We start from the raw sequence: 23,997 nt of genomic DNA, 5'->3' as shown, positions 1-23,997 counted from the left end.
AGTTTAGACAAGCAACTGCTGGTCTGTTCCCAGATGAAACCGTGGAGAGCAGCTTCCAGAGCTCTTAGGTCTGGATTACCTTTACTGCATACTCATCCCCGCCCCCCAAGCTCCATATATGTTTTAACCCAGGGGAATAAAAAATGCATACACACACATAAAAACTCAGAAGCCCGCGGACAAAAAGCAGACGCAAAAGCCACTTTCCCTTCTTTTCGCATTAACAGAACTCGCTCAGTCCCCTCTGCTACTTCGACCTCAAGCCTCCCCATAGCGAGCTGGTTTTGCGACCTGCCCTTCTCCCTAGAGCTCCCCGAAGGACACGTGTTCTTCCTGCCAAGCTGCCCTGAGCGACCCGGAGCCCCGCCCCGCCCCACATTCCCAGGTGCCACCCCGCCCACCGCGCCGACAGCCAATCGCGCCCCAATGCGCAGCCCGGCCCCGCCCCTTGGGCCCTGGCCCGCCGCCTTTGTTCTCCCTCACTCCCCGTCTCAGCCTGTGCGCTCCCGGCAAACCGAGTGGCAGCCGCTGATTGGTGGCTGCGGCGCAGCCAATCAGAAGGGGGCACCTCACGTTAGGGCTCCGAGCTTTAAACGCGCGAGCCGCGCGGCGCGCGGAGGAGGGCCGGGAGGAGGGCCGGCGAGGAGGGCGGTGCCGCGGGGCTCCGACGCGCAGCCAGGCGCACGCGGCCCGGGCCCCCAGCCCGCTTGGGATTGGCCCCGCGGTGGGTTGCCCGCCCCCCGGCGAGCGCCCGCGAGGACTTCCTGGGGGGTTTCTCGCCTTCCCTCCGGTTTCGCTTGCGAGGCCAGGGGCCGCGGTCCGGGAGCGCCCGGGGGCCGAAGAAGGCGCGGGGAGGCCGCGCCGCGCACCGCCACCACCGCCGCGATGAGGCCGCGGAAAGCCTGCCTGCTGCTGCTGCTCCTGGCGCTGGCGCAGCTGCTGGCCGCGGCGAGCGCTGGGGGGCCGGACGACGGTGAGCGGCCGGCGGCTGCGGGGCCTGGTGGGCCGCAGGGGCCCTCGGGTGGGGGCCGGGATGGGTGCGACCCGGGACCGGTGGGTTCCATGCGGAGTCCCTCCGTTACTGGCGCCAGCTTGCCGGAGTTTGAGGGCAGTAGCGGTGGGCGGGATCGGTGAGGAGGTCCCGGGGGAGGAGGGAGGGCGGCGGAGGCCTCTTAGCAGCCCCCTGCCTTCGCGGTTTGGACGCGGAGGGGGTGTCAGGTGCCTTGGCTCCTTCACCCTGATTCTGCTCCGTGTTCACTCGGGTTCAGGTTTGACTGCTCGCTCCTGGCAAAGGGGAGCCGGGGAGCTGGCTAAAATTTCCAGGCGAGCACGCCCAGGGAGCGAGAAGGCAGAGGGGCCACTGTTTCCAAAACGGGTCTTGGCAAAGAGGCGACAGAGGGGGAGCTCTCCCGGGCAGCGGCGGGCCGCAGGCGTCTTACTTTTTAAAAATGCGGCTTGTAGATTTGGAAAGAAGTAACTCCTGCGTTTTGGTTTGAGGGAGAACGGGACGGCTTGGTTTGCGTTTGTTAGAAGCCAGAGGTTCATTTCCTCTGCGACTGTTTACTTTTTTATTTTTTTATTTATTTCTAGGAGAGAGAGAGAGACAGACAGCGTGAGCAGGAGAGGGTCAGAGAGAGAGGGAGATATAGACTCTGAAACAGGCTCCAGGCTCTGAGCTGGCAGTCAGCACAGAGCCCGACGCGGGGCTCGAACCCACGAAGCGCGAGATCATGACCTAAGCGAAAGTCGGACGCTTAACCGACTAAGCCACCCAGGCGCCCCCCTCTGCGACTGTTTATTCAACACCTACTATGTGCCAGTCACCGTGCAGGCTTCTGGGAGTATAGGATGAGCATGGTCACGGCCCATAAAGCGTCCTGCTCCAGTACGAACGTTAGACAGCTCCTAGCCGTCGTGTCCGCATTTTTCTATGAAACCAGCTCGTTGCAAACAAACGGTATGAGAGACCTTCCATAAGTAGAAAGCAGTAGTCAAGGAAAGAATACTGTTCCTAGAGAACGGGCATCCGATTCCTGGTCTTAACTTTCTTCCTCTCTGGCCTTTCTCCTGATGACCAGTTTTTTTTTTTTTTTCTTCTAGCCAGTTTGTTCCAGTATAAATAACCCCCCTTTTCTAATAGTAGTGCGTAGGAGAAGTGTGAACTTTATACCCTTACAAACAGATTGAGTAACGTCTGTGTGGGTCACTAATTCAGGCTTTCGCCAAAATAGAAAAGGAAGTAAAAACCAGCACCTGCCGAAAGACCTTTATCCAAATCCTCTGATGCTTATTTAAATACAGAGACCCAATGGGGCGCCTGGGCGGCTCGGTTGGTTGGGCGTCCGACTTCCGCTTAGGTCATGATCTTGCAGCTCGTGAGTTCTAGCCCCGCATCGGGCTCTGTGCTGACAGCTTGGAGCCAGGAGCCTGCTTTGGATTCTGTGTCTCCCTCTCTCTGCCCTTCCCCCATTCATGCTCTGTCTCTCTCTCAAAAAGGAATAAACATTAAAAATAAATAAATAGGGGCGCCTGGGTGGCTTAGTCGGTGAAGCGTCTGACTTTCGCTCAGGTCATGATCTCGCGTTTCGTCGGTTCGAGCCCCGCGTGGGCTCTGTGCTGACTGCCAGCTCAGAGCCTGGAGCCTGTTTCAGTCTGTGACTCCCTCTCTCACTGACCCCTGCTCACCCTGTCTCTCTCTCTCTCTCCTAGAAATAAATAAAACATTAAAAAAAATTTTTTTTTAAATAAGTAAATAACTTTTTTAAAATGCAGTATATGTTAAGGGTAATAAAGCAAGGTATGCCTGTACCGTGTATCTGTTTAGGTCCTATGTGTATATTTGGGCTTTATACATAAATGTAAGACTTTTTTTTCCCACACACCCACCCAAGAACCAGCTCTCACCCCCTTGAAGGTAACATCACCTCGCTGGGAATGCAGGGTTTCCTGATCTTTTTTTTTTTTTAATTTTATTTCTAGGAGAGAGAGGGAGAGACAGCGTGAGGAGGGGAGGGTCAGAGAGAGAGGGAGCCACAGACTGAAACAGGCTCCAGGCTCTGAGCTGGCAGTCAGCACAGAGCCCGACGCGGGGCTCGAACCCACGAACCGCGAGATCATGACCCAAGCGAAAGGAGATCATGACCCAAGCGAAAGTCGGACGCTTAACCCACTAAGCCACCCAGGCGCCCCTGGAATCTGCATTTTAAACGGCTTCATTGATTTCATATGCAAATTAAACTGTGTGGGGGGGGCACCTTAAAGCTTGAGGACTAGTGGGGATGGAGGGTAGTTTTTGGAACGCAGCTAAAAAGCACAATAATTTTGTCTCGATTTTGATCCAGTGACTCTGTTTTCGGAGGGGGGGGGTGTTCTAAGAGGCCTGAGAGAGGGACAGACTTGGGTGGACCAAAAAGTTTTATCATTTGCGTGAGAGGTCACTAATGCCGTGAGGGCCCTGGGAAACCGTTGCCCCTGGGGTGACCCCAGGAATTTCTGGAGTTGTCATGGTCATGGTGGGTGCTCTTGAGGTGGGGGCGGTGTTGGGGAGGGGCTTCTAGTTCCTTCCTTGACTCCCATCCCTGAGGGGGGCATCCCTGCCCCTTCACTTTCACAGGTAACTTGTCCTTCGGATTTCCTTCCACCCTAGATGTTCTCAGTCTTTAGGTTTTGTTTCTGTTTTGCTTCTTACATGTTAGATTCAAACAGCACAGTGGTGTCGGGCCCAGAAGTCCCCCCCCCGCCTCACTACCCCCCCAATATGGTTACTTAAATGGAGCTTAAGTTCTGGTGTCTTTCTGTGTCTCAGATTAGAAATCAATGGTGCTTTTCCCATCTTTCCAGCTAAAAATAGTGAAGGAAAATACTTTGATGCACATTGTTGCCTGTTTTGACCCGGGATTGGTTTAGATGGTTTAGATTTAAAAGCAAAGCGGAAGTTCACTTGTGTGCGTTGCCAAAGTACTGCTCAGCCCCTCTCTTTTCATTCTGGAGAAGTAATGATCACCTGATTTCCACCTAAAACTTGCAGCATATTGCGAAGAAAGTCTGCTGTGACCATAGACCAGAGGAGTTGCGTGGTCAGAATTCTCCACTGAGTAGTTTTGTGATCCTTCGACAGGTGGCTAACACCCTGTGTGCCTTTGTTTTTTTATTTGCAAAGTGCATGTAATGTTTCCCTCCAGGAGTGAATGTGTTTAAGAGCTCAGCACAGTGCCTGGCACCTAATAAATACGACTCTAATGATCTGTCTGATAACAAATTTCTCTTTTCCTTGTTTAGCGTAAACGTCATGGTTTTTACCTAACGGTCGTTTATCCAGCTGTGCTAGGCACTTCCCTGGTGGGAATTGAAGAGTGAGCAGCTGAGGAAGTAGAGTGAGGACATCTTGAAAGGAGCTGCCTGCGCCCAGGCTGGGCAAGGCTCCAGTATTGTCACCAGAGGTACCGCTGAGCGTGGACAGGGATGGCAGAGCTTTGGCTGGAGGAGGGGCCCCTACTTCTGGAGGGGTCTTACCATGTAGGCTGAGCATTGTGAAGGTGATGTGAGAGGCTTCATTGGCCTCATACTAATGAGAATGGCATCCATCCAGAAGATGCTGGAAGGCTTTGGATGTATTTTCCATCCTAGAATGTCAATCTTAAAAGTGAAGCCCACTGAAAAAATGGTCTTCCCATTAAAATATGGGATGTTTTTGGGGCCCCTGGGTGACCCAGTAGGTTAAGCGTCCAACTTCAGCTCTGGTCGTGATCTCTCGGTTCATAAGTTCAAGCCCTGTGTCAGGCTCTGGACTGACAGCTCAGAGCCTGGAGCGTGCTCTGGATTCTGTGTCTCCCTGTCTCCCTGCTCCACCTCCCACCCCATATAAATAAATATTTAAAAAAATATTTTTTTATTGTGGGATATTTTCTTTGCAGGGGTGGGTGGGTTCCTAGTAGGTAGAGCTATTGATAGAGCCATCGCCCACTTAGAATGCAGAGGGTTTAGTACTGGGGTTATCTGTAAGCTGGGAGGGAATGGAAGGGTACGGGATGCCTTGATGCATTGGAGTCTTTTTTTTTTTTTAATGTTTTTTTTTATTTATTTATTTCTAGGAGAGAGAGACAGCGTGAGCAGGGGAGGGTCAGAGAGAGAGGGAGTCACAGACTGAAACAGGCTCCAGGCTCTGAGCTGGCAGTCAGCACAGAGCCCGACGCGGGGCTCGAACCACGAACCACGAGATCATGACCTAAGCGAAAGTCAGACGCTTCACCGACTAAGCCACCCAGGCCCCCCGAGAGTCTTTAATTATGTAGGGAATGCTCTTGTCATTTTGTCTGTTGTCACCTAAAACAAAAAAACAAAATTTTTTTTCAAGTATCAAGAAATGAGTTCAGGGGCACCTGGGTGGCTTAGTCGGTCGGTTAAGCGTCCGACTTTTGCTTAGGTCATGATCTCGCAGTTCGTGGGTTCGAGCCCCACGTTGGGCTCTGTGCTGACTGCCAGCTCAGAGCGTGGAGCCTGTTTCAGTCTGTGACTCCCTCTCTCTCTGACCCTCCCCTGCTCACGCTGTCTCTCTCTCTCCTAGAAATTAAAAAAAAAAAAAGAAAGAAATGAGTTCACTTTTTTTTTTAAGATCTTTTTTTTTTTTTTTTAAGGTTATTTATTTTGAGAGCCTGCGAGTGAGCACAAGCTGGGGAGGGGCAGAGAGAGAGAACCCCAAGCAGGCTATGCACTGTCAGCGAGGATTCCGACTCGGGGCTCGCACTCACGAACAGTGAGATCGGGACCTGGGCCGAAACCAAGAGTCTGATGCTTAACTGACTGAGCCACCAGGTCCCCCGAAATGAGTTCATCCTTAAGAAACTCTGTCGCATGGTAGCTCAGGGACACCCACTTAGTCAAGACAGCTCCGTCACCAGCAGCGCTCACAGACGAGATTGGGCTGACCATAGGTAAGAAGGCATCTTTGTTTTTTCTTTTTTGTAAAATTCACCTGATCCCTGTACTTAGAGCAGATCGCCACATCCCTCCTCCTCCCCTGGCTGTATTTCCTAGCTTAAAGCACAGACTAGGTTCCCCAGTGCTTTCTTTCCAGCCGGCCTCCAGTCTCTCCATTTGCGTGCACGTTCACCTGATTCTCATATGGGCCAGGGCAGTCGGGCAGTGAGAGTGGAGCCGCGTGGCCCGCAGGCCCTGCCTGACAGCCTTGCAGGCTGTCCGGCCCGCATGAGCATCTGGAGGCAGGGTGTGGGGTGCCTCCCAGGCCCCCGACCCGGAGCAGAGAGCCCTCAGGTGTGCAGCTGTCACACAGGTCATCGTGGGTGGGGCTTCCAAGCGAAGGGCGGTCAGAATAGCCTTTTGGAAAGCTGGGGGGGGGACTGCCGCATCTCAGGCCATAACAGGAAAGCCCAGGCCTCAGTTCTTGCCTTGTGGGCTTGGTGTGGGCAGTATTTCCAGAAGAACCTGGAGGGGCCCTAGCCAGCCGGTTTTAAACTCTGGTTCCCAAGAGCATTAGGTTCCCGGATCCATGAAGACCTGGGCATGTGGCATGTGGTGTTGGCTGCCAGTCACCAGGGAGGGGATTCGGTTTAGGCCACCAGCCTAAGGGGTGGAGGCGGGGCCCGCTTTGTCTTCCCCAGGTCCTGCCCTCCTCCACATCCGGGAAGCTTGGGGACAGTGCGGCGGGCGGGGTGGGGGGGGGGGACAGGGCCTCTGCAGGCCTGTCCTCTACAGCTCCTGCTGTGGAGCAGGGAGGCCAGGGCAAGAGCAGATGTCGCACAGCAGCGGCCCCGAGGGTAGGGGTGGGGGTCGCTAGTTCTAGGAAACAGGGGAGTCTCCTTGGTTTGCACTCGTCAAATCGGTGGCTTTTCTTTTGGGATTTTAAAGGCCTTCGTGCCCCCACAGGAGGAAATCTTACACCTGAAGCTGGAGAGAGACGCGGGAGTCAGGAAAAAGCAGCTGGATGCGTGAGGGATGGGGTTGAGGGAAGTGTGGCTCCTGGTAGATGTTTGGTTTGCTTTTTATCATTAGTTTGCCGATTGGTCGATGTTCATGCAAACAGACGGAGCTGCCGGGCCACCCGGACCAGTTCCCTGGCTTGTCCCGGCAGCGGGGGAGTCAGCCCCAAACACAGAGCCACCAGGGCTGCTCTGTGTCCCGGGGAGCACCTCCGGGAGGAAGTGCTGGTGCCGTGCCACGACCTGGCTCTGGGGTCGGTGCGGTTCTGGCGCTTGCTGCATTCTGTCTGCCGGCGTGACAGCAGCCGGAGACCCTGGTCAGCCTCAGCTGTGGCCCACGGGGCCTCGTGTCTGGTTCAGCGGAAGATTCCCGGAAACCTGGGTAGTGGGCAGAACCCCAGATTCTCGTGTTCTGGGAAGAGATCTTTGCTTCCAGACAAGCCATCCTGTGAAGGTGCAGCTTGCTGTGTATCTTTGATGCTCGTTGACCCTGTAAATCTTTAAAATTCTTCGTGGGAGAAGTCCTACCCTGGAGATCCTCTGGAGTGACTTTATTAGGATGTCAGACTTCCCGCTTCCTGCCTTCATGCTTCAGTCTCTCTCTGAAGGATCAGGGAAGCTGCAGAGCTGTTGTTTTTTTGCCTATAAGGTAACATGCGTCCCCCTTTCAGAACTGGATTTAGTGAGTAGTGCAGCTTCCAGAACGAAAATCATGGTACTGTCTTGGGGGCCCAGGCGGCCGCTTGTTCCGGGAGACTGAGTCAGGCCCTGCCTATGGGATGCAGAGTCGGTGAGGCGGATGTCGTTGAAAGTTAGCCTGGCCCAGAAGCACAAACATGGGGTAACCAGAGAATGAGGTACCCTCAAAAGTAAAGCGTGGGATGCGGATAAAGGAGCTTTCCTACAGGGGCGAGGCCTGGAAAGCCCGCAGAGGGGCCGTGCTGAGGGGTGGGTCAGATCCTAGTGCGGGGGGCGGTGCCGACGGTGGGGGCTCCCCCAGCCCGGGCAGAGGGGGCTCGTGGAGCTAGGCTGGGGGGCCGCGTCTGCACAGGCGCCTCGGCCTGCCCTCCAGTCTTGCCAGGTGTTTAGCCTTTAAATTCGAGACCTGTGGTTGTCAGACCTTTGGACGGGGACCTCCCGCTAAGTGAAATCTACGTGGCTACCCAGGATACAGACTTGAGTGGAATTTCTGGGGTGGGGGAGGCCTGATGTCCCCGCCCTGGCTCGCAGTGCTCCGCAGGGACCACTCAGGACTCATGACACACTTGGAGGGTTTGGGGTTCTAGTTTTTAGGGAGGAGAGTCCCCAGTTTCCTAAACCATTGTGTGTATTTGCTGCTCAGATTCTTCTGATAAGGAGGATGCCATTGAGGACGATGACGACGACGATGAGGACGAGGATGAGGAGGAAGACGACTTGGAAGTGAAGGAGGAAAATGGCGTTCTGATCCTGAACGACGCCAACTTTGATAACTTCGTGGCCGACAAAGACACGGTGCTGCTGGAGTTCTATGCTCCCTGGTGAGGACCCTCCTCCTCCTCACGCCGCCAGCGTGGGCGAGGGGCTCCTCTGTGCCGTCATCCAGACCCCCGGGGGGGGAGGGGGTGTCCGGGTGCAGGGGCGTCAGGGACCCCTTGCCGACCGCGGTCCTTAGCAGCTCAGGATGTGAATGTGGCCTCTGATAGTCATGGCCGGGGCATGGGCACGTTCAAGTCGTGCCGCCGCGGAGAGCCGCATTGGTGACAGATGCGTGCCTTGTTACACACTCTGCCCTGACCCGTCTCGAGGCCCCCCCGCCTCCCTGCTCCCAAGTGCAGGCCTGGCCCATGGTGGTGTGGGAGGGCGCGCAGTCCCTGGGGGAGCAGCGGGCCTGCTCGTCCTGTCCCCCCGCCCCCCGTGTGCAGTGTTGCAGCTCTGTGCCTTCCTCCTCCCCTCTCCTGCTGGCCTCTGTCCTCTGTCCCTTCTTGTCGCCCCCTTCCCCCCCCGCCGGTTTGTTTTGAGACAAGATAGTTCAGATGTACTCACGTCGTTGGTCCAGCGTTTGCCGTTCAGGCGAGAGGCGTTCTGCATAAAATAACTAAGTAGTCCTCATAACAGGTGTTAGTACTATCTTGTAGATCGCCACTTCTCAAACTCTTTGGTCTTGTGACTCCAAATAGCTTTTTAAAAAACTCATTAGTTCATTAGTATCATCATTATTTTGAAGTGAATGTGACCTTGAGAATTTATTGTCTCCTAATGTAGCAAAATATGAAGCTTAGAACTGAAGCACTTGGCCCTTTCTTCTCCCCCCCGCCCCCCGGGGGTCCATGGTGCTTGCATCTCTGCACGGCCCACATTCTCTTAGGTCGGCAGGCGGGCCCAACACGTTCAGGCCTCGGCACCACCTTCTGTGTAGTTTTAGCCTTTTTTCTGGAAAATCGGCTAGTTTGCCCTCCGTAGCCACTTTGCTTCCTGTCGTAGCGCTGCTTTCCCTGGGCATAAGGATAATCTTTGCCTTCTTGTACTGTGTCACTTTGTGGCGTTGGCACTTGCCATGCGGCTTGCAGAAAGTCCGGCAGTTTTTAGGAGCGTTCGCCCGGCTGCAAGAACACTATTGGCATGGAAAGCTAATTTATTAAAGGCCCCACGTTCAACACGGGCCTTGAACTCCTAACCCCAAGATCAAGAGTCGCACTCTCCATCGACTAAGCCAGCCAGGCGCCCTCCAGAAGGTTATTTATGTGGGTGAAGGCAGTCAGTATGTACCATACTGGACATTAAAAGAGAGAAATTTCAATATTCATCTTTAACGATACCCTTACATGTTAACATCAGTGTGCGGACATTGCGGTCTGTCCTGTAGCCTCTGGAAAACTCCACTGTGCGCTCAGAGAATGCATGCAGACGACCAGAAAGGTCTTTGGTAAAGAGCTCTTAAGACCTCACAGACCCCTCACAAGGGGTCCCTGGATGGACTTTGAGAAGCTTACAGGTGAAAGCCCTGGGGTTTGGAGGTGTGGAAGTGTGCGCCCAGCCTGGAGTGGGAATGCTGGCCTGCATCTGTCTGCCTCCAGCCGCCGTGGCTTCCTGGTTGTGTTAGCTTGTGTCTCTCCTCTTGGCTGCGATCATTCTGGTGCCCGGGCCCCGGTGTTTGTGTGCATTGCTGGATGTGAGTGTTCATGGGCACAGCTCACCTTCTCCTTCCCAAAATCTCTTTCTCAGGTGCGGACATTGCAAGCAGTTTGCTCCAGAATATGAAAAAATCGCCAGCACCTTGAAGGAGAGCGACCCTCCCATTCCTGTGGCCAAGATTGACGCGACCTCGGAGTCGGCTCTGGCCAGCAGGTTTGGCGTGAGCGGTTACCCCACCATCAAGGTCCTTAAGAAGGGGCAGGCTGTGGACTACGAGGGCTCCAGGACCCAGGAAGGTGAGCAGAGCCTGAGCTGCAGGGGGAGACGGGGCCCCGACTGTCCTCCCACAGGAGGGATGAGAGGGCTAGTTTGGATAGTAGAGAGGAAGACCCGTTGCATGGGCTGGGAGTGCTCCCTGCTGGAATGTCCCGGGTAACTGAGATCAAAATAAATCTGTTCTCGGGCGGGAGCGGTGTCCTCCCACTTCGGAGCGTGGAACTCCAGATCCGGAGGCCGTGTGTCCCATGACGCACGAGGCCAGGTTCTCGGCAGTGCCCTAGAGCCTCCGTCAGACTCGCCTGGTTGGCTCCCTCGGCCCGTGCTGGGCCCCGCCCCCAGACTTCCGGTCACGGCACTTCAGGTCAGGCGTGAGGATGTGCGTTTCTCTGAGGCTGTGGGTCCAGAGCCCCGTGTCAGGAACCACAGGCACAGGGGGCCAGGTGGTCCTCTGAAACCAGGCCTGAGGGATCCCTGCCGGGCTTACATTACGCACAAGCTACGGGTTTTTTTTTGTTTGTTTTTTTATGGCTATTTATTCTGAGAGAAAGACACGGAACATGAGCAAGGGAGGGGCATACAGAGGGGGAGACACAGAATCCAAAGCAGGCTCCAGGCTCTGAGCTGTCAGCACAGGGTCTGATGGGGGCTCAAACCCACAAACCGTGAGATCATGCCCTGAGCCGAAGTTGGAGGCTTAACCGACTGAGCCACCCAGGCGCCCCTCTTCACCATATTTCTTAATCACTAGGAAAAAATTATGTTACATTTCCCATTCCCAACATGGAATTGTGGAAATGGCACTGACTAGGGTTTGGGTCTTACAGCCTTGATGGAGCCCTGGTCCCGGACAAGGGTCTTCCCCTTGCCAGGCCTCAGGTTCCGCTTCCGAAGAATGGGAAGTCGCTTGGGGAAGGTCACTGAATTCCCTGTGAGCTGGTGTGAGGGTGGGCCCTGTGATCTTGTCAGCACTGGAGCCCAGCATCGGTTCTCAAAGGAGACTCCCATCCATCAGTGCTTACTTCACACTGTGTCTGAGAACTGACTAGAAATATGTTTGTGTGGTTCAGAATTCAAGGAGGTAGGTCAGGGATAGTGCTTCCACCCTGAGCCCGGCTATCCAGCTGCCTTCCAGGAAGGTGGCTAGTGTAATAAGTGTCCCCTGTGGTGTCCTTCAGAGTTCCTACGTACCCGTCAGAGCGTGTGTGTGTGTGTGTGTGTGTGTGTGTGTGTGTGTGTGTGTGTGATTTTCACACAATTGTTAGCATATCATGTGCACCTTCATGTCTTAAGCTAACAAATAGTCTTAGCCACATCAGCACATAGAGGAACTTAATCTAAGAGCAGGCTGAAAGTCGTGTACTTCTCTTTTAAAAGTAAACAGGTTTGGGGGCGCCTGGGTGGCTCAGTTGGTTAAGCATCTGACTCTTGATTTCAACTCAGCTCGTGATCTCCTGGTTCGTGAGTTTGAGCCCCGAGTCAGGCTCTGCGCTGACAGCAAGGGGCCTGCTTGGGATTTTCTCTCCCACTCTCCCTGCTCTCCCTCCAGCCCATGCTCGCGCTCGCACATTTAGTCTCTCAAAATAAATAAAATAAAAACTTCAGACAGGCTTGTGTGTTTGGAGGTTTGATCCCAACGCTTGACCACTAGAGGTGTGGCCGGTTTGGAATCTTGAGAGCAGTGTGGCCCCCCAAGTGCATTTTAGTACCTGCCCACCCCCCACCCCCGATGGTGGCCGCGGGGCCTCGGGTGTGGGCCGGGGCAGCGGCCCCCCCACGGCGGTGGCGCAGGGCTTCACACTGTGGACGTGGCACGTGTCTGCTGCTGTGCTTACTTCCGTCTGAAGGTTCCTGCTGTGCAGGGGTGCCTCTCTGATCCGGCTCCTTGGTGAGTCCGCAGCAAAACAAAAAGAAGAAAAAAAGGAAAACGTAAAGCGTGCCACCATTGCTTCTAAGAGCCACGTGGAAGGTGCCTTGTGAGTGCATATTCCGGGTCCCCAGTCGCGTCGCTGACTCCATCTCGGGAGCGGGGCCCTAGCCGGGCCTGTCGTGATGCCTTCCCCAGTGATACCGTCGCGGCCTGGGCTGCTCTCGGTTTTCTGTGATTTTGGCACACTTGTCAGGACGCGTGCTGTGCTGGTGTCAGATGTGCGTGACTGAACGCACGTGGCTTTGTGCCTGAGAAGGGGGCGCCCTCGGGACTGCTCCCTGGCACGCGCGGTCAGACCTGAGACACGGCCCCTGTGGGCCGCCAGTGAGCACCACAGTGTGGCAAGCTGGCCTCGGGCTGTTGAAGTCACCAGGCAGGGGAAAAATGGCAGGAAAGGGACCTTTGACCCTGAACTGTGGTCTCAAACTGCGAAGTGGCGCTGGCTAGAGACGCAGGTGGATTTCGGGAAACCAGACGTGTCTTGTTCTCCTTGTAGCCCCTGCCGCTTCTCCGTTCGTGCCTCTCACCCCCCTCACCCCCCCGCTGCCTCTGCAGTCAGGTCTGCCCGTGCTCAGTCTTGTGTGGTCCCTTTCAGAAATTGTTGCCAAGGTCAAAGAGATCTCCCAGCCGGACTGGACACCCCCGCCGGAAGTCACGCTTGTGCTGACCAAGGATAACTTCGATGAAGTGGTGAACGATGCCGACATCATCCTGGTGGAGTTCTATGCCCCCTGGTAAGCTGCATCCGTCCCATGTCACTCGGATACCATTAGCCTGTCCTGCATTCAGTTCCCCCGTAGCCCCTGGGTTGGGGCATCAGAGACAGACGCCTGCATGTAAAGCAGGGGTCGTGCCAGGGCCTCCTCCCCCACCCCCAGCACAAAGGCTGAAGTGGCTGCTAGGTGCTGCAGAGAGGGGTGGTCCTTTCCCGAGGGACGGGACGAGGTAGACACGGGCCTGTAGCACGGAGGAGAGTGGGGCCACCAGGCGGCCCGTGTTCCCTTGTGGCTGGAGAGAGCTGCGCGCCAGGCCGATGCCCGCCAGGTCCGTCTGTCATCACACGCCTGCCCTGCCCAGCGATGTGCTGAGGGCGTGTCCCTGAGGAAACACGCATGAAAGCATTGGGACCGCCGTGGCTCTGGGGGCAGTGTGAGGGGACAGAGCAGAGCTGCCACTGTGGTGCGTAGGGTGGTGGTGGCCGGTGGCCTTGGGCCATCTGTTCCAGCCTCGCTGCCTCCTGAGGTGTTTGAACCGTGGTTTTGTGTGTCTGCATCTGTGCTCGTGGCTGTTTGCTCCTGAGCAGATCCTAGAAGATGACCCTCAGCCTCGCTTCACGCTCCAGATGTGTCCCCGTCTCCAGTCGGGGCCTCTGGGGCCCCTCGGCTCTCCTGCCTTCTGCCTCCTCCACTCGAACTGGCTCCTTTTCTCTCTCTTGCCCCCAAATCCTCCATCACAGCCCTGGCCTCTCAATGCCGCCAGGCCCCCTGTCCAGCCCCCGACCTCAGGCTTTAGCTCTTATAGGAGAGAAATGGCAGAGCCTGGCGGTGGGAGTACTTGCCAAGGGGCTGTGGCCCTGGGACGTGGGTGGGGGTTGAAGCCGCTCCCTGGTGGAGAATTGCAGTCCCCAGCCCCGCGGGAGGGGTGTGGCCTGCGTGACCCCAGCATACGCAGGGAACGTGGCCAGCTCTGGCCCCCAGATAGTGGGACAACAGATCTCATGAGGAGAGGAGAGCAGAAATCAGAATGCCGACATGCGGGGGCAGGAATCAGTCAGGGGAGGGGACCCGGATGCGGGAAAGGGCAGTCGGAGAGTGGCTGGTCTAGGTGCTTCCTGAGGAGAGCACGGAGGGGTGGGCAGCCGGAGAAGCCGAGCAAGCAAAGCGGACTGTCATCAGGGGGTGTGAGCGTCCTGGTCAGCGGTCCCGGACGGTCAGCCTTCCCGGTTCACTGTGGTGGATTCATCGCGGGGCAGCTGGCGGTTCTGATTCTGGAGCAGGCTTGCAGTTGATCAGGGTGTGCGGTGTAGACCGGAGTCCGGAACGTGACCATGGGGCAGATGACAGTGACCCGGGGCTCTGGATTCTGCCGCAGAAGTCACCGCCCTGGTCTCACGGGGTGTGCACGTGCGGAGAGAAGACGGGTGGGGGGAGAGCAGGGCGGCCGCGGCCCCTCCCGTGGGGTTTTCGCTGCAAAGGGGGTCCATGAGGTGGTGCTGGCGCTGGAGGATGTGTCCTGAGTTGCAGTTGCGGGGGGCGGAGTTCAGTGGCTCGTTGACGTCACAGGCTCAGTAAACGCTCAGGGAGCAAGTTCACTGGGGTTCTGACCCCACAGAGAGCAGTTGCCCCTCTAGCTGCAGATAGTTCGCATGCTGCAGGGTGCAGCCCGGAGGCAGCGTCCTGGAGACCCCAACAAAACAGCGCTTTATTTGGCCCACCAAGCGGAGCACGTGACTACGAGGTCCTTGCCCCGTGGGAGCCGGCGGTTCCTGGCACGGAGTCGTCCGGCCCACCCTCTCCTGCCTGCTCGGCGGCCTCCCCGGGGGCCGGTTACTGTTCGTCCTCATGCTTTTGTTCTGTGGTTATTTTGGTCTGTCGCTCCCCTCACCCTCCTTTGACGAGCTCACGGCCACTTCTTACCTGTCTCTCGTGTCCCACATCAACTGTCACGTCCCGTGTGAAGCCGTCCCTGACCTGAGTCCTTCCCTGTCCCGACTGCAGCTGAGCAGATCTCCCTGCGTGGGATGTTGTCTTTCTCAGCCTTTCCCGTGTCTCACCCCCCACCAACACTCCCTCCTGTGTGTGTGTGTCGTGTGTGTGTGTGTGTGTGTGTGTTGTGGGCACCCTCTGGCTGTGTGAGCGGCCCCCAGAGCGGCCCGGCTCCACGCCCTCCCCCAGGAGGCGTTCAGCGGTTTGCTGGGTCTGACGGAGCTGCCGGGAATGCAGGCCGGGCTTCTGTCTCGCTCAGATGCATTACCATGTTCGCGCTGGAACAGGGCTCCCGACAGACTGGCTGCTTCTTACAGGTGTGGACACTGCAAGAAACTGGCCCCCGAGTACGAGAAGGCGGCCAAGGAGCTGAGCCGGCGTTCCCCCCCCATCCCCCTGGCCAAGGTCGACGCCACTGCTGAAACAGACCTGGCCAAGAAGTTCGACGTGTCTAGCTATCCCACCCTGAAAATCTTCCGCAAGGGAAAGCCTTTTGATTACAACGGCCCACGGGAAAAATACGGTAGGCTTGCCTCCCCGTCTCCCCTCAGCGCGGGGGGTGGGGGGGCGCCCTGGGGTACAGGGGGGAGGGGGGGTGGAGCCCCTACTCAGGCGTGTGCTTGGCTCGCAGGCATTGTGGACTACATGATCGAGCAGTCCGGGCCGCCCTCCAAGGAGATCGTGGCTCTGAAGCAGGTGCAGGAGTTCCTGAAGGACGGGGACGATGTCATCATCATTGGGGTCTTTGCAGCCGAGAGCGACCCGGCCTACCAGCAGTACCAGGAGGCTGGTAAGCTGAGGCCCCCCGGGCTGGACGACGCGAACGTGCCCGGGCCGTCGTCGCTGCTCTTGTGTGAAACTCCTGGGGCGTCAGTTGAGGGCACAGTCTGATGCAGGACTGAGATAGCATCTGTGGGAACGGGCTTTCCTTCCTGGGGTTGGGGTGAGAGTAGAGCTCAGTCCCCTGTTGCCTTGATGACACATGCGCAGTAGGATCCCGTACTGAGTATACGGGTGTGCTGTCTCCCTGGGCTCCGAGGGAGAGCAGGGCCATGGTCACGGCCATCCACGTTCGTTGTCTCCTTGTCTCTCCCCTTGTCTCTTCCCAGTCCCTCTGGGAGGGGCAGGGTCTCAACCAGAGTGAGGGTTTTTTTTTTTTTTTTTTTTTTTTAATGTTTTTAATATTTATTTTTGAGACAGGGAGAGAGAGAAAGAGAGCATGAGTGGGGGAGGGGCAGAGAGAGAGGGAGACACAGAATCCGAAGCAGGCTCCAGGCTCCGAGCTGTCAGCACAGAGCTCGACGTGGGGCTCGAACTCATGAGCTGTGAGGTCATGACCTGAGCTGAAGTCAGACGCTCAACTGACTGAGCCACCCAGGTGCCCCGTGAGGGTTTCTGACTCTGGCCTGGGTTTGAGTCTTGGCTCTGCCATCAGCATAGCGACAGCAGGTGGTGACTTGATCTTTTCTATGTCAAGAGGTTGTTATGTTAATTGAGATGATATGCATAGAGCGCCTGGCAAACGTGCCTGGTAACACTAAGGTCCAGCAAGTGCTAGTGTGAGGTTATGTGAACGACTCTCAGAGGAGGCGTCCTGTGGGGCACGTGGCATTTGCCCCATCTGAGACCCACTGTCCCTCTCCTGCCTGGTCGCAAGTGAACTCGCCCTCCTGGATGGCTCTGCGTTAGGAGTGAAAGATGTTTTCTTTCAGCAACGCTGAGGCCCCCTCGGCCTTGTCAGTCCCTTCTGATGTCCTGCACGCCGCTCGCACACCAAACACTGCTTGGTTTTCTGCTTTAGAGTAGCAGCAACTGTCTTTCAAGTGCACTGATTGCCACTTACTGCTAGTTTCCGTGCTGCACGAGAATGCTGGTGTGTCCGTCAAGTGCGGATTAACATGCTTAAACTGACAGTAGAGGTAAATGGGTTTTCGTGTCCAGTGAGGGAGCCAAGGCGCTTCATCAGTCTTAACTGATGCGTGACCTTGTCATCTGCTGGGAACTAGCCAGGAAGAAACTTGTCGAGCGAAGCCCCAGCTAACCCCCCGCCAGCGCCCCCACTCCACAACCCCTGCTCCCCCCCCCAGCCTACCCAGGGGCTTCAGGGTGGACTTCCATGTTTCTGCAGAGAAGGGACTGAGGCCCGGGAGGTGAGTAACATGCCTAAAGTCACATAACGAGTGGGTCTCAGAATTAGGATTTGAATCGAAGTCTGGCTGATTTTGAAAGCCATCCCCCACGTCCCCCCAGAATGTATGTTTCCTATCACCAGCCACCCTCCAGGTTGGGGTGACCCCTTTGAGGTCTTACCCAGCGTTTGGACCACAGACTCAGCTCAGGACGGGTCTGGATGCCTCAGTGAGGACAGCGCAGAGAACTGAGGTGCATCACCCCGGGGGGTTTAGGGCACGGGTGACACTGGCCTGAGGGCCACATCCGGCCCCTGCCTGGTCTCCTTGGTCTTTCAGGGATGTGGCCATGCTTTACACGCTGTAAAGGCTGCTTTCACCCTGCAGTGCAAAGTTGAGAGGTTGGAATAGTACGGCCTGCAGAGCCACAGATTCTCTCTGGTCCTTTCCAGGAGGTTTGTCAACCTCCGTTCTAGAGTATTCTCAGAGTGTGGCATTTCATCTTGAGAGTTTGATGAGATTAAGTCAAAGTGTGTATAGCAACAGCCCTGCAGCCTGCAAACAGGCCGGCCACCGACGTCCCAGGAGAGGCCAACCTGCTCTCAGGGGCCACGTGTGAAACCCGCCATGTGGTTATAGCAGAGCGCGATGCTCCCGTTTGCACAGACTGTCTGTGGGCTTAACTTGCTTCTCAGCATTGGAGATCGTAGTTCCTGACAGGCTAGCTCTGAGCTTTTCTGTGAACAGTTCTCTCTCTTTTTTTTTCTTAAACCAATTCTGAGATAGAGGCTCTAATACACCTGTACCCAGTTTTAAAATCCAAACTTCAGGTGTTTACATTTCAGGTGTTGTCCACGCAGAATTCACAGTGGGAAGTACTGGGCATCAGCTGGAGGGGTAACAAGTGAACCTTAGATCCGCCAAGTAATTTAATAAATGGTGTACTTACAATCTGTTACTTCCTCAGCAAACAACCTGAGAGAAGATTACAAATTCCACCACACATTCAGCAGTGAAATAGCAAAGTTCTTGAAAGTCTCCTCTGGGAATTTGGTCGTAATGCAGCCTGAGAAATTCCAATCCAAGTACGAGCCCAGGAGCTACGTGATGGACGTCCAGGTGCGTGACGCCTCTGCGGCCCCGGGCCGCCTTTTTCATTCAAGTGTTTATTTACATTCCAGTTAGTTAGCGCACAACGTAACCCTGGTTTCAGGCGTGTGGAAGTGCTCACCGGTGTACACTTGGGCTGCCGATTGAGCTGAGCGTGGAGCCTTTCCGGGCCCCCGCGGTAAAGGTGCAGGTTCCTGGGAGGCTGAGGACGTGCGCGCCGCCAGCAGGGTGGTCGGTGGTTTACTGGACCCCTGCCGGCATCGCGCCCTCTCCTCATGCTCCTGCAGCCCGGCGCCAGCCTCCCCTGGCGCCCGGCCGCCGCAGGTCTGGCCTGCGTGTCCGCCGTTGCTCCGGGCCGGGACGTGCCCCTCTGTCTGACCTAGGCCCCCTTCCCTGGAGGGCATTCGGGGTACGGAGGGCCTCAGAGCCATGCGGGCCTCCCTTCACCGGATGCAGCCATGGAGTGCGGCACGTGGAGTTGGCCTTGCTTTTCCTCTGCGGGCCTCCCAGCCCCCGTCTTCCAACACCGTGTGACCCACTCCCCGTGAGACGGGCGTGAAGGGTTCATGGCCCGAGGTGAGCCTGGAGTGCTCCGTGTCCTGAGAGCAGATCTTCCGATTGGGAAGGACCCTGCATCTCCTTTGATGGACTGGGCCGGGCTCCCACAGCCACTCAGGAGCAGAAGCTGGAAAGCCGCAGGTGTCACCCACTCCCCCCGCCAGGGCTCCCTGGGGACCTGGAGGAGGTGGCGGGCAAAGCAGGGTGTGCTCAGCCGCCTCCGCAGGCACTGCAGGGAGCAGCCACACGCCTTCTGATTCATTTTTGTGAGTGGGGAACATGTGGGGCCTTGGAGAGGCCGCCATGCGTCTTTCTGATTCCCTGGGTCTTGAACCCCATTGCTGCTTCTGGGAGTGTCATGCGTTGTCCGTATCTGCTCATCTGCTGCTCAGGCTCAGGGCCCCCCTCTTCCTCGGACATAGGGTGGCGACTCCGTCTCCCGTCCCTTCCACCTTCTCTTGAGACTCCAGGAATCGGCACCGTTCTGTATGGTGTGCATGTTTCCGGGAGAGGGGTCTGCAGCTTTCGATAGATTCTTACAGGGGTCCTTGACCCCCCCCAGAAGCTTAAAGGCCACTTGGTCTGGTTTGTTACACACATCACTGCCCTCTTACTCCGTATTTTAAGTGGATTGGTGTTGTGACTCCTGGGTGGCTCGATTAAGTGTCTGATTCTTGATTTCTGCTCAGGTCATAATCTCACGGTTCATGAGTTCGAGTCCCGCATCGGGCTCTGTGCTGACAGTGCAGAGCCTGCTTGGGATTCTCTTTCTCTTTCAGCTCCTCCCCTGCTTGCTTGCTTTCTCTCTCTCAAAACAAATGAATAAACTTTAAAACAAAGAAATAGATTGGTATTGCTCACGTGCCACCTTAGTTTTCAAATTATTTAAGACTATTTCGTAAAAATTCACACAACGTAGTAAAATGCAATTTTTTCAAAACGGATTTGGAAATCCGGACGAAGGGAAGATAAAGGCAGGGCAGGTATGGTGCAGCCCGGGGTAGAGTCGGCACATCAGCATTGCGTGAGAAGAAAGTAGCTGTTGGTTTGCGGGAGGTGAGGCCGGCTCTGCCCTGAGTTCGGGCTCGGGGCTGTGGGTGGCACATGCCCGACTGGAGGACAGGTCTGCCCTGGGCTTGCTCTGCTTTACTCTGGAGGCCACCTTCTGGGTGACGTTCAGTCCAGTGACTGTCCTGACCAAAGATGCCCCACGGCCCCTGCCATCCTCTTCGCACGTGTTTCCAGCACGTCCCCCCCCCCCCCCCCCCCCCCCCCCACCCCGGCCCTTTGTACCCTGCTTGGTTCCTGCCCTTTCTTCCCCTGGAGCTTTCCCCCCTCCCACCTGGCAACTCCTGCCATCCTTGAGTGCCACACAGGGCCACCTCCCTGACTGTCCCATCCCGATGGGACTTGGGCCCAGAGCAGAGTGTGGTGTCCCCTACCCACTTCCAGCTGTGCGACCTGGGTGAGCAGCTCAGCCTGGTGGTGCCTCAGTTTCTTCCTCTGTAATGTGCTTGTGAGGCTGGTGTCTGGATGGTCTGGCTCAGACTGCCTTATCGTGAGCCAGGGCTCCCTGCACGTCCCTTGAGGCAGTCACCCAAGCTCGCTGTCCCCAAGCCACTGCCCGCGTGCCCAGCCGGTCACAGGTGCTGCCTAAATTGCCCGTCGGGTTCATCTCCTCTGCAAAGCACCTGGGAAGCGTCATGAGCCGGCTTTAAGAGCCACTGTTGTTGAGCCTTTCCAAGCACAGCCGCCTGGTACCAGACAGCTGCGCCCCTGCACGCCCTGCCCCCCAGCCCCGTCTCAGGAGGGGTGGCCTCCAGCCCTGTCTGGCTCCCTGGTTTACCTGAGAGCTTGGCCAGGCTCTGGTGTAATCGGTAGTCATGGCGTGGTTTCAAGGGCCTCCCTCCCTTCACCTCTGTAAAATGCCCCCAGTGGGGCTACAGTGCGGGTCGGATGATGGGAAGATAGATCGTTCTGCTCTGTTCAGCCGTGGGAACAGCCATTTCCCTGTAGCAGTTTCTTTTCCTTTCCTTTTAAATTTTTTTAACGAGTTTATTTTGAGAGAGAGCAGGAATTGGGGAGGGGCAGAGAGAGAGAGGGAGAGAGAGAATTCCAAGCAGGCTCTGTGCTATCAGCTATTAGCAGGGCTCAAACCGTCAAATTGTGAGATCATGACCTGAGCTGAAGTCGAATGCTGAACCCACTGAGCCAGCCAGGCGTCCCCTGCGGCGGCTTCTAATTAACACTGACAGGGAGCCCAGACCCAGAGGAAAGCGTACATGGTGTCTGCTGTAGCTGGAGAAGCTGTCTTAGGGGTCACTGGAGGAAAGGGGTCCTGAAAGACAACAGGGTGTTACTGGGTGTGCTCCCCCAGCAGCTCCCCTTCATGCGGCTCTGCTCCCGGGCCCATCCAGAAGGTGGGTGAGATGAGCCCCGCCTCCCTGAGGCTGTTCCTCACCTGCCCCTCCCCCCCTTTCTGCAGAGCTCCACGGAGGGGTCGGCCATCAAGGACCATGTCTTGAAGCACACCTTGCCCCTGGTGGGTCATCGCAAGACCTCCAATGACGCCAAGCGGTACACACGACGCCCCCTGGTGGTCGTCTACTACAGCGTGGACTTCAGCTTTGATTACAGGGCTGGTGAGACCGCAGGGCTGGTCCAGCTGGGGGGTGGGAGGGCTCTTGGCTCTCACATTTAGGAATCCTGCCCCCAGGACCTTGGGGGTTCATGAGGGTGAATTTTTTATTTATTTATGGTTCCAAGGTAATTTTCCTTCCTTGCTGCATAGAGCTACCCTTCCTTTCTTTTTTTAGCACAGGGTGAGCTTAGTGCAGAGTCCAGAGGCCTCTTGGAGACGAGGCCACAGAACTGGGACTAGACCAGCCCTTGACCCTCAGGCAGGCAGGGGCTTATGTGTCACCGGGCACAGGCCACTTGGGCTCATTGGGATTTGAACAAGGTTCACCTGCCCACGGAGGGGATTTTTCAGAAACGCTCAAAGCCTCACTCTCCAAGTGAGGTTTGCGCCTGGTCAGAGTGTCTGAGCCACAGAATCTTAAACTTGATCTCTGCGACTCAGCTCACAGTGCTCATTCCCATTTTAGCCACTCAGTTTTGGCGGAACAAGGTCCTGGAGGTGGCCAAGGACTTTCCCGAGTACACCTTTGCCGTGGCTGACGAGGATGACTTTGCCACGGAGGTGAAGGACCTGGGGCTCAGTGAGAGCGGCGAGGACGTCAACGCGGCCATTCTGGACGAGGGCGGGCGGAAGTTCGCCATGGAGCCCGACGACTTTGACTCTGACACCCTCCGTGAGTTCGTCAGAGCTTTCAAAAAAGGTGAGCCTTGGCCACACGCTTCCCCACAGGGAGCGCCAACCCGGCATTCCCCCCCATATGTGGTGAGCCTGGCCCTGGGCGTGCCCTCCTGTGCTGGGGGGGTGGGGTGGGAGAATGGACACGGAGGCCCCCATTCCTTTTCTTTTTTGTAATAAAAGGCTGGTATCTTGGAAATTTTGAGAAGCCGATTTTAAAAGTGTTTGAGGTGTAAGACAGGCTTTTGGATCTAGAAATAAGTTTTGTATCCATGGAAAACTTGGTCTGAGGCATTAGATTAGAGTCTCTCTGTAGACAGGGGCCCAGTTTTCTGGCCCGGGGTGGAGTCTTCTGCAGACCTCGCTCCACCACGTGCCGGTGACCTTGTGCCGGTGCCCACAGGCCTTCCCGGCCCCGGCTGCCGGCTCCTTTAGGAGCCACTCCGCGCCGGGTGGTACCCCTCCTGTGGCAGCCTCCCTGGATGGGGCCTGGCGTCCCGTCAGGCCTGGGGGGCTACCATCAGCAGGCTCTCTGGCCTTTACAGGAACTGGGAGAGTAGAGGGGGTGAGGAGGCCAGAGAGCTAAGGGGCCCACTCGGGGCGGCGGGCTCTACCCGGCCTGCACTCGCCGCCTGGTGTTGGCGGCCCGCCGGAGCCCGGGGCGTTTGCGGCACTCACGTGGCTCCCCTGCTTGCCTCCCTCGGCAGGAAAACTGAAGCCGGTTGTCAAGTCCCAGCCGGTGCCCAAGAACAACAAGGGGCCGGTCAAGGTCGTGGTGGGGAAGACGTTTGACTCCATCGTGATGGACCCCAAGAAGGACGTCCTCATCGAGTTCTATGCGCCCTGGTGCGGGCACTGCAAGCAGCTGGAGCCCGAGTACACCGCCCTGGGCAAGAAGTACAAAGGCCACAAGGGTCTGGTCATCGCCAAGATGGACGCCACCTCCAACGACATCCCCAGCGACCGCTACAAAGTCGAGGGGTTCCCGACCATCTACTTTGCCCCCAGTGGGGACAAAAAGAACCCAATTAAGTTTGAGGACGGAAACCGAGATCTGGAACATTTGAGCAAGTTTTTAGAAGAACACGCCACAAAACTGAGCAGGACCAGGGAGGAGCTCTGAAGGCCTCGAGGGCGGCCTGTGGCGGGCGGGAGGGACCAGACACTGTCGTCACCAGCGGCCGGTGGCCAGCGGCCTCGGGAGCTGTGCGGCCGGCGGCCTAGCGCAAGGGCAGTATCTCTTTTTTGGTTTTTAATTTTTTTATACTCCGGTGTTCCACCTCATGCTCTGAATACTAAATAGATATGAATGACTCAGTAGATTAGCCCAGATTTTTACAGAGGATACATCTATTTTTACCATTATTTGGGGTTTGATTTTTTTTTTTAAACCTTCCATTTTCTTTAATATATTTCTTCAAAGCAGATACGTTGACTCTCTTATGTGTGAATGCTTTTTTCTTTTAATTTAAAATTTAAGAAAACAGTCGCCAAATCATGTTGATTTTTTTTTCTTTTTTTTTTTTTTTTTGCCTTTTATTTTACCATTGTCTGAGGAATTACTGGTTGAAGAAGATCTGACAGTCGTGTGCTTTCATTTTCATTTCTTCCCGTACGGCACCAAGAACTGTCACCGAGCCCCCTGCCGAGGATGACATGTCAGCCGTCCCCGTCTCTCTGCGGCACTGGGTGTCATCGTGCCTTCTGCTCTCACGCCCAGGACTGCGGGGCGAGGAGCATCTCCCGGGTCCCTCAGACCCTGGGTGCCGGCTTCCAGGGCTCAGCCTCAGGGTGGGGGGCAGGGGGACGGAGGCCAGCTCCTCCTGTTGGGCACCTGTACTCCCGGAGGAGAGGTGACCTAGGGCATGGGTGATGGAAAAGTTAGGGTAGGCTCTCAATGGAATAAAACAATTACTGAAAATCA

General features: G+C 56.3%; 1 protein-coding gene across 1 annotated transcript; it reads left to right on the top strand.

Annotated features, from left to right (window-relative positions):
• Positions 1-622: 622 nt before the first annotated feature.
• On the top strand, positions 623-23,997 carry PDIA4 (protein disulfide isomerase family A member 4). The gene is made up of 10 exons (XM_039253905.1): positions 623-973; positions 8,278-8,455; positions 10,140-10,345; positions 12,851-12,989; positions 15,278-15,483; positions 15,592-15,750; positions 18,057-18,208; positions 21,243-21,399; positions 21,865-22,098; positions 22,781-23,997. Exons 1-10 carry the CDS (start codon positions 886-888, stop codon positions 23,194-23,196), a joined length of 1,935 nt encoding a protein of 644 aa, XP_039109836.1. The 5' UTR covers positions 623-885; the 3' UTR covers positions 23,197-23,997.

Source organism: Hyaena hyaena, unplaced genomic scaffold (genome assembly GCF_003009895.1).
Source record: "Hyaena hyaena isolate Hyena2069 unplaced genomic scaffold, ASM300989v1 scaffold_471, whole genome shotgun sequence".
Taxonomy (NCBI): domain Eukaryota; kingdom Metazoa; phylum Chordata; class Mammalia; order Carnivora; family Hyaenidae; genus Hyaena; species Hyaena hyaena.
This window is presented reverse-complemented; position numbering and strand designations above follow the sequence as displayed.

What these genes read in the sequence shown, in the direction of transcription:
- PDIA4 (XM_039253905.1), top strand. Translation starts at nt 886, where the DNA reads ATGAGGCCGCGGAAAGCCTGCCTGCTGCTGCTGCTCCTGGCGCTGGCG. An exon ending in CGCTGGGGGGCCGGACGACG is followed by an intron (nt 974 to 8,277) that starts GTGAGCGGCCGG and finishes TTTGCTGCTCAG; the next exon opens with ATTCTTCTGATAAGGAGGAT. An exon ending in GTGGAGTTCTATGCCCCCTG is followed by an intron (nt 12,990 to 15,277) that starts GTAAGCTGCATC and finishes TGCTTCTTACAG; the next exon opens with GTGTGGACACTGCAAGAAAC.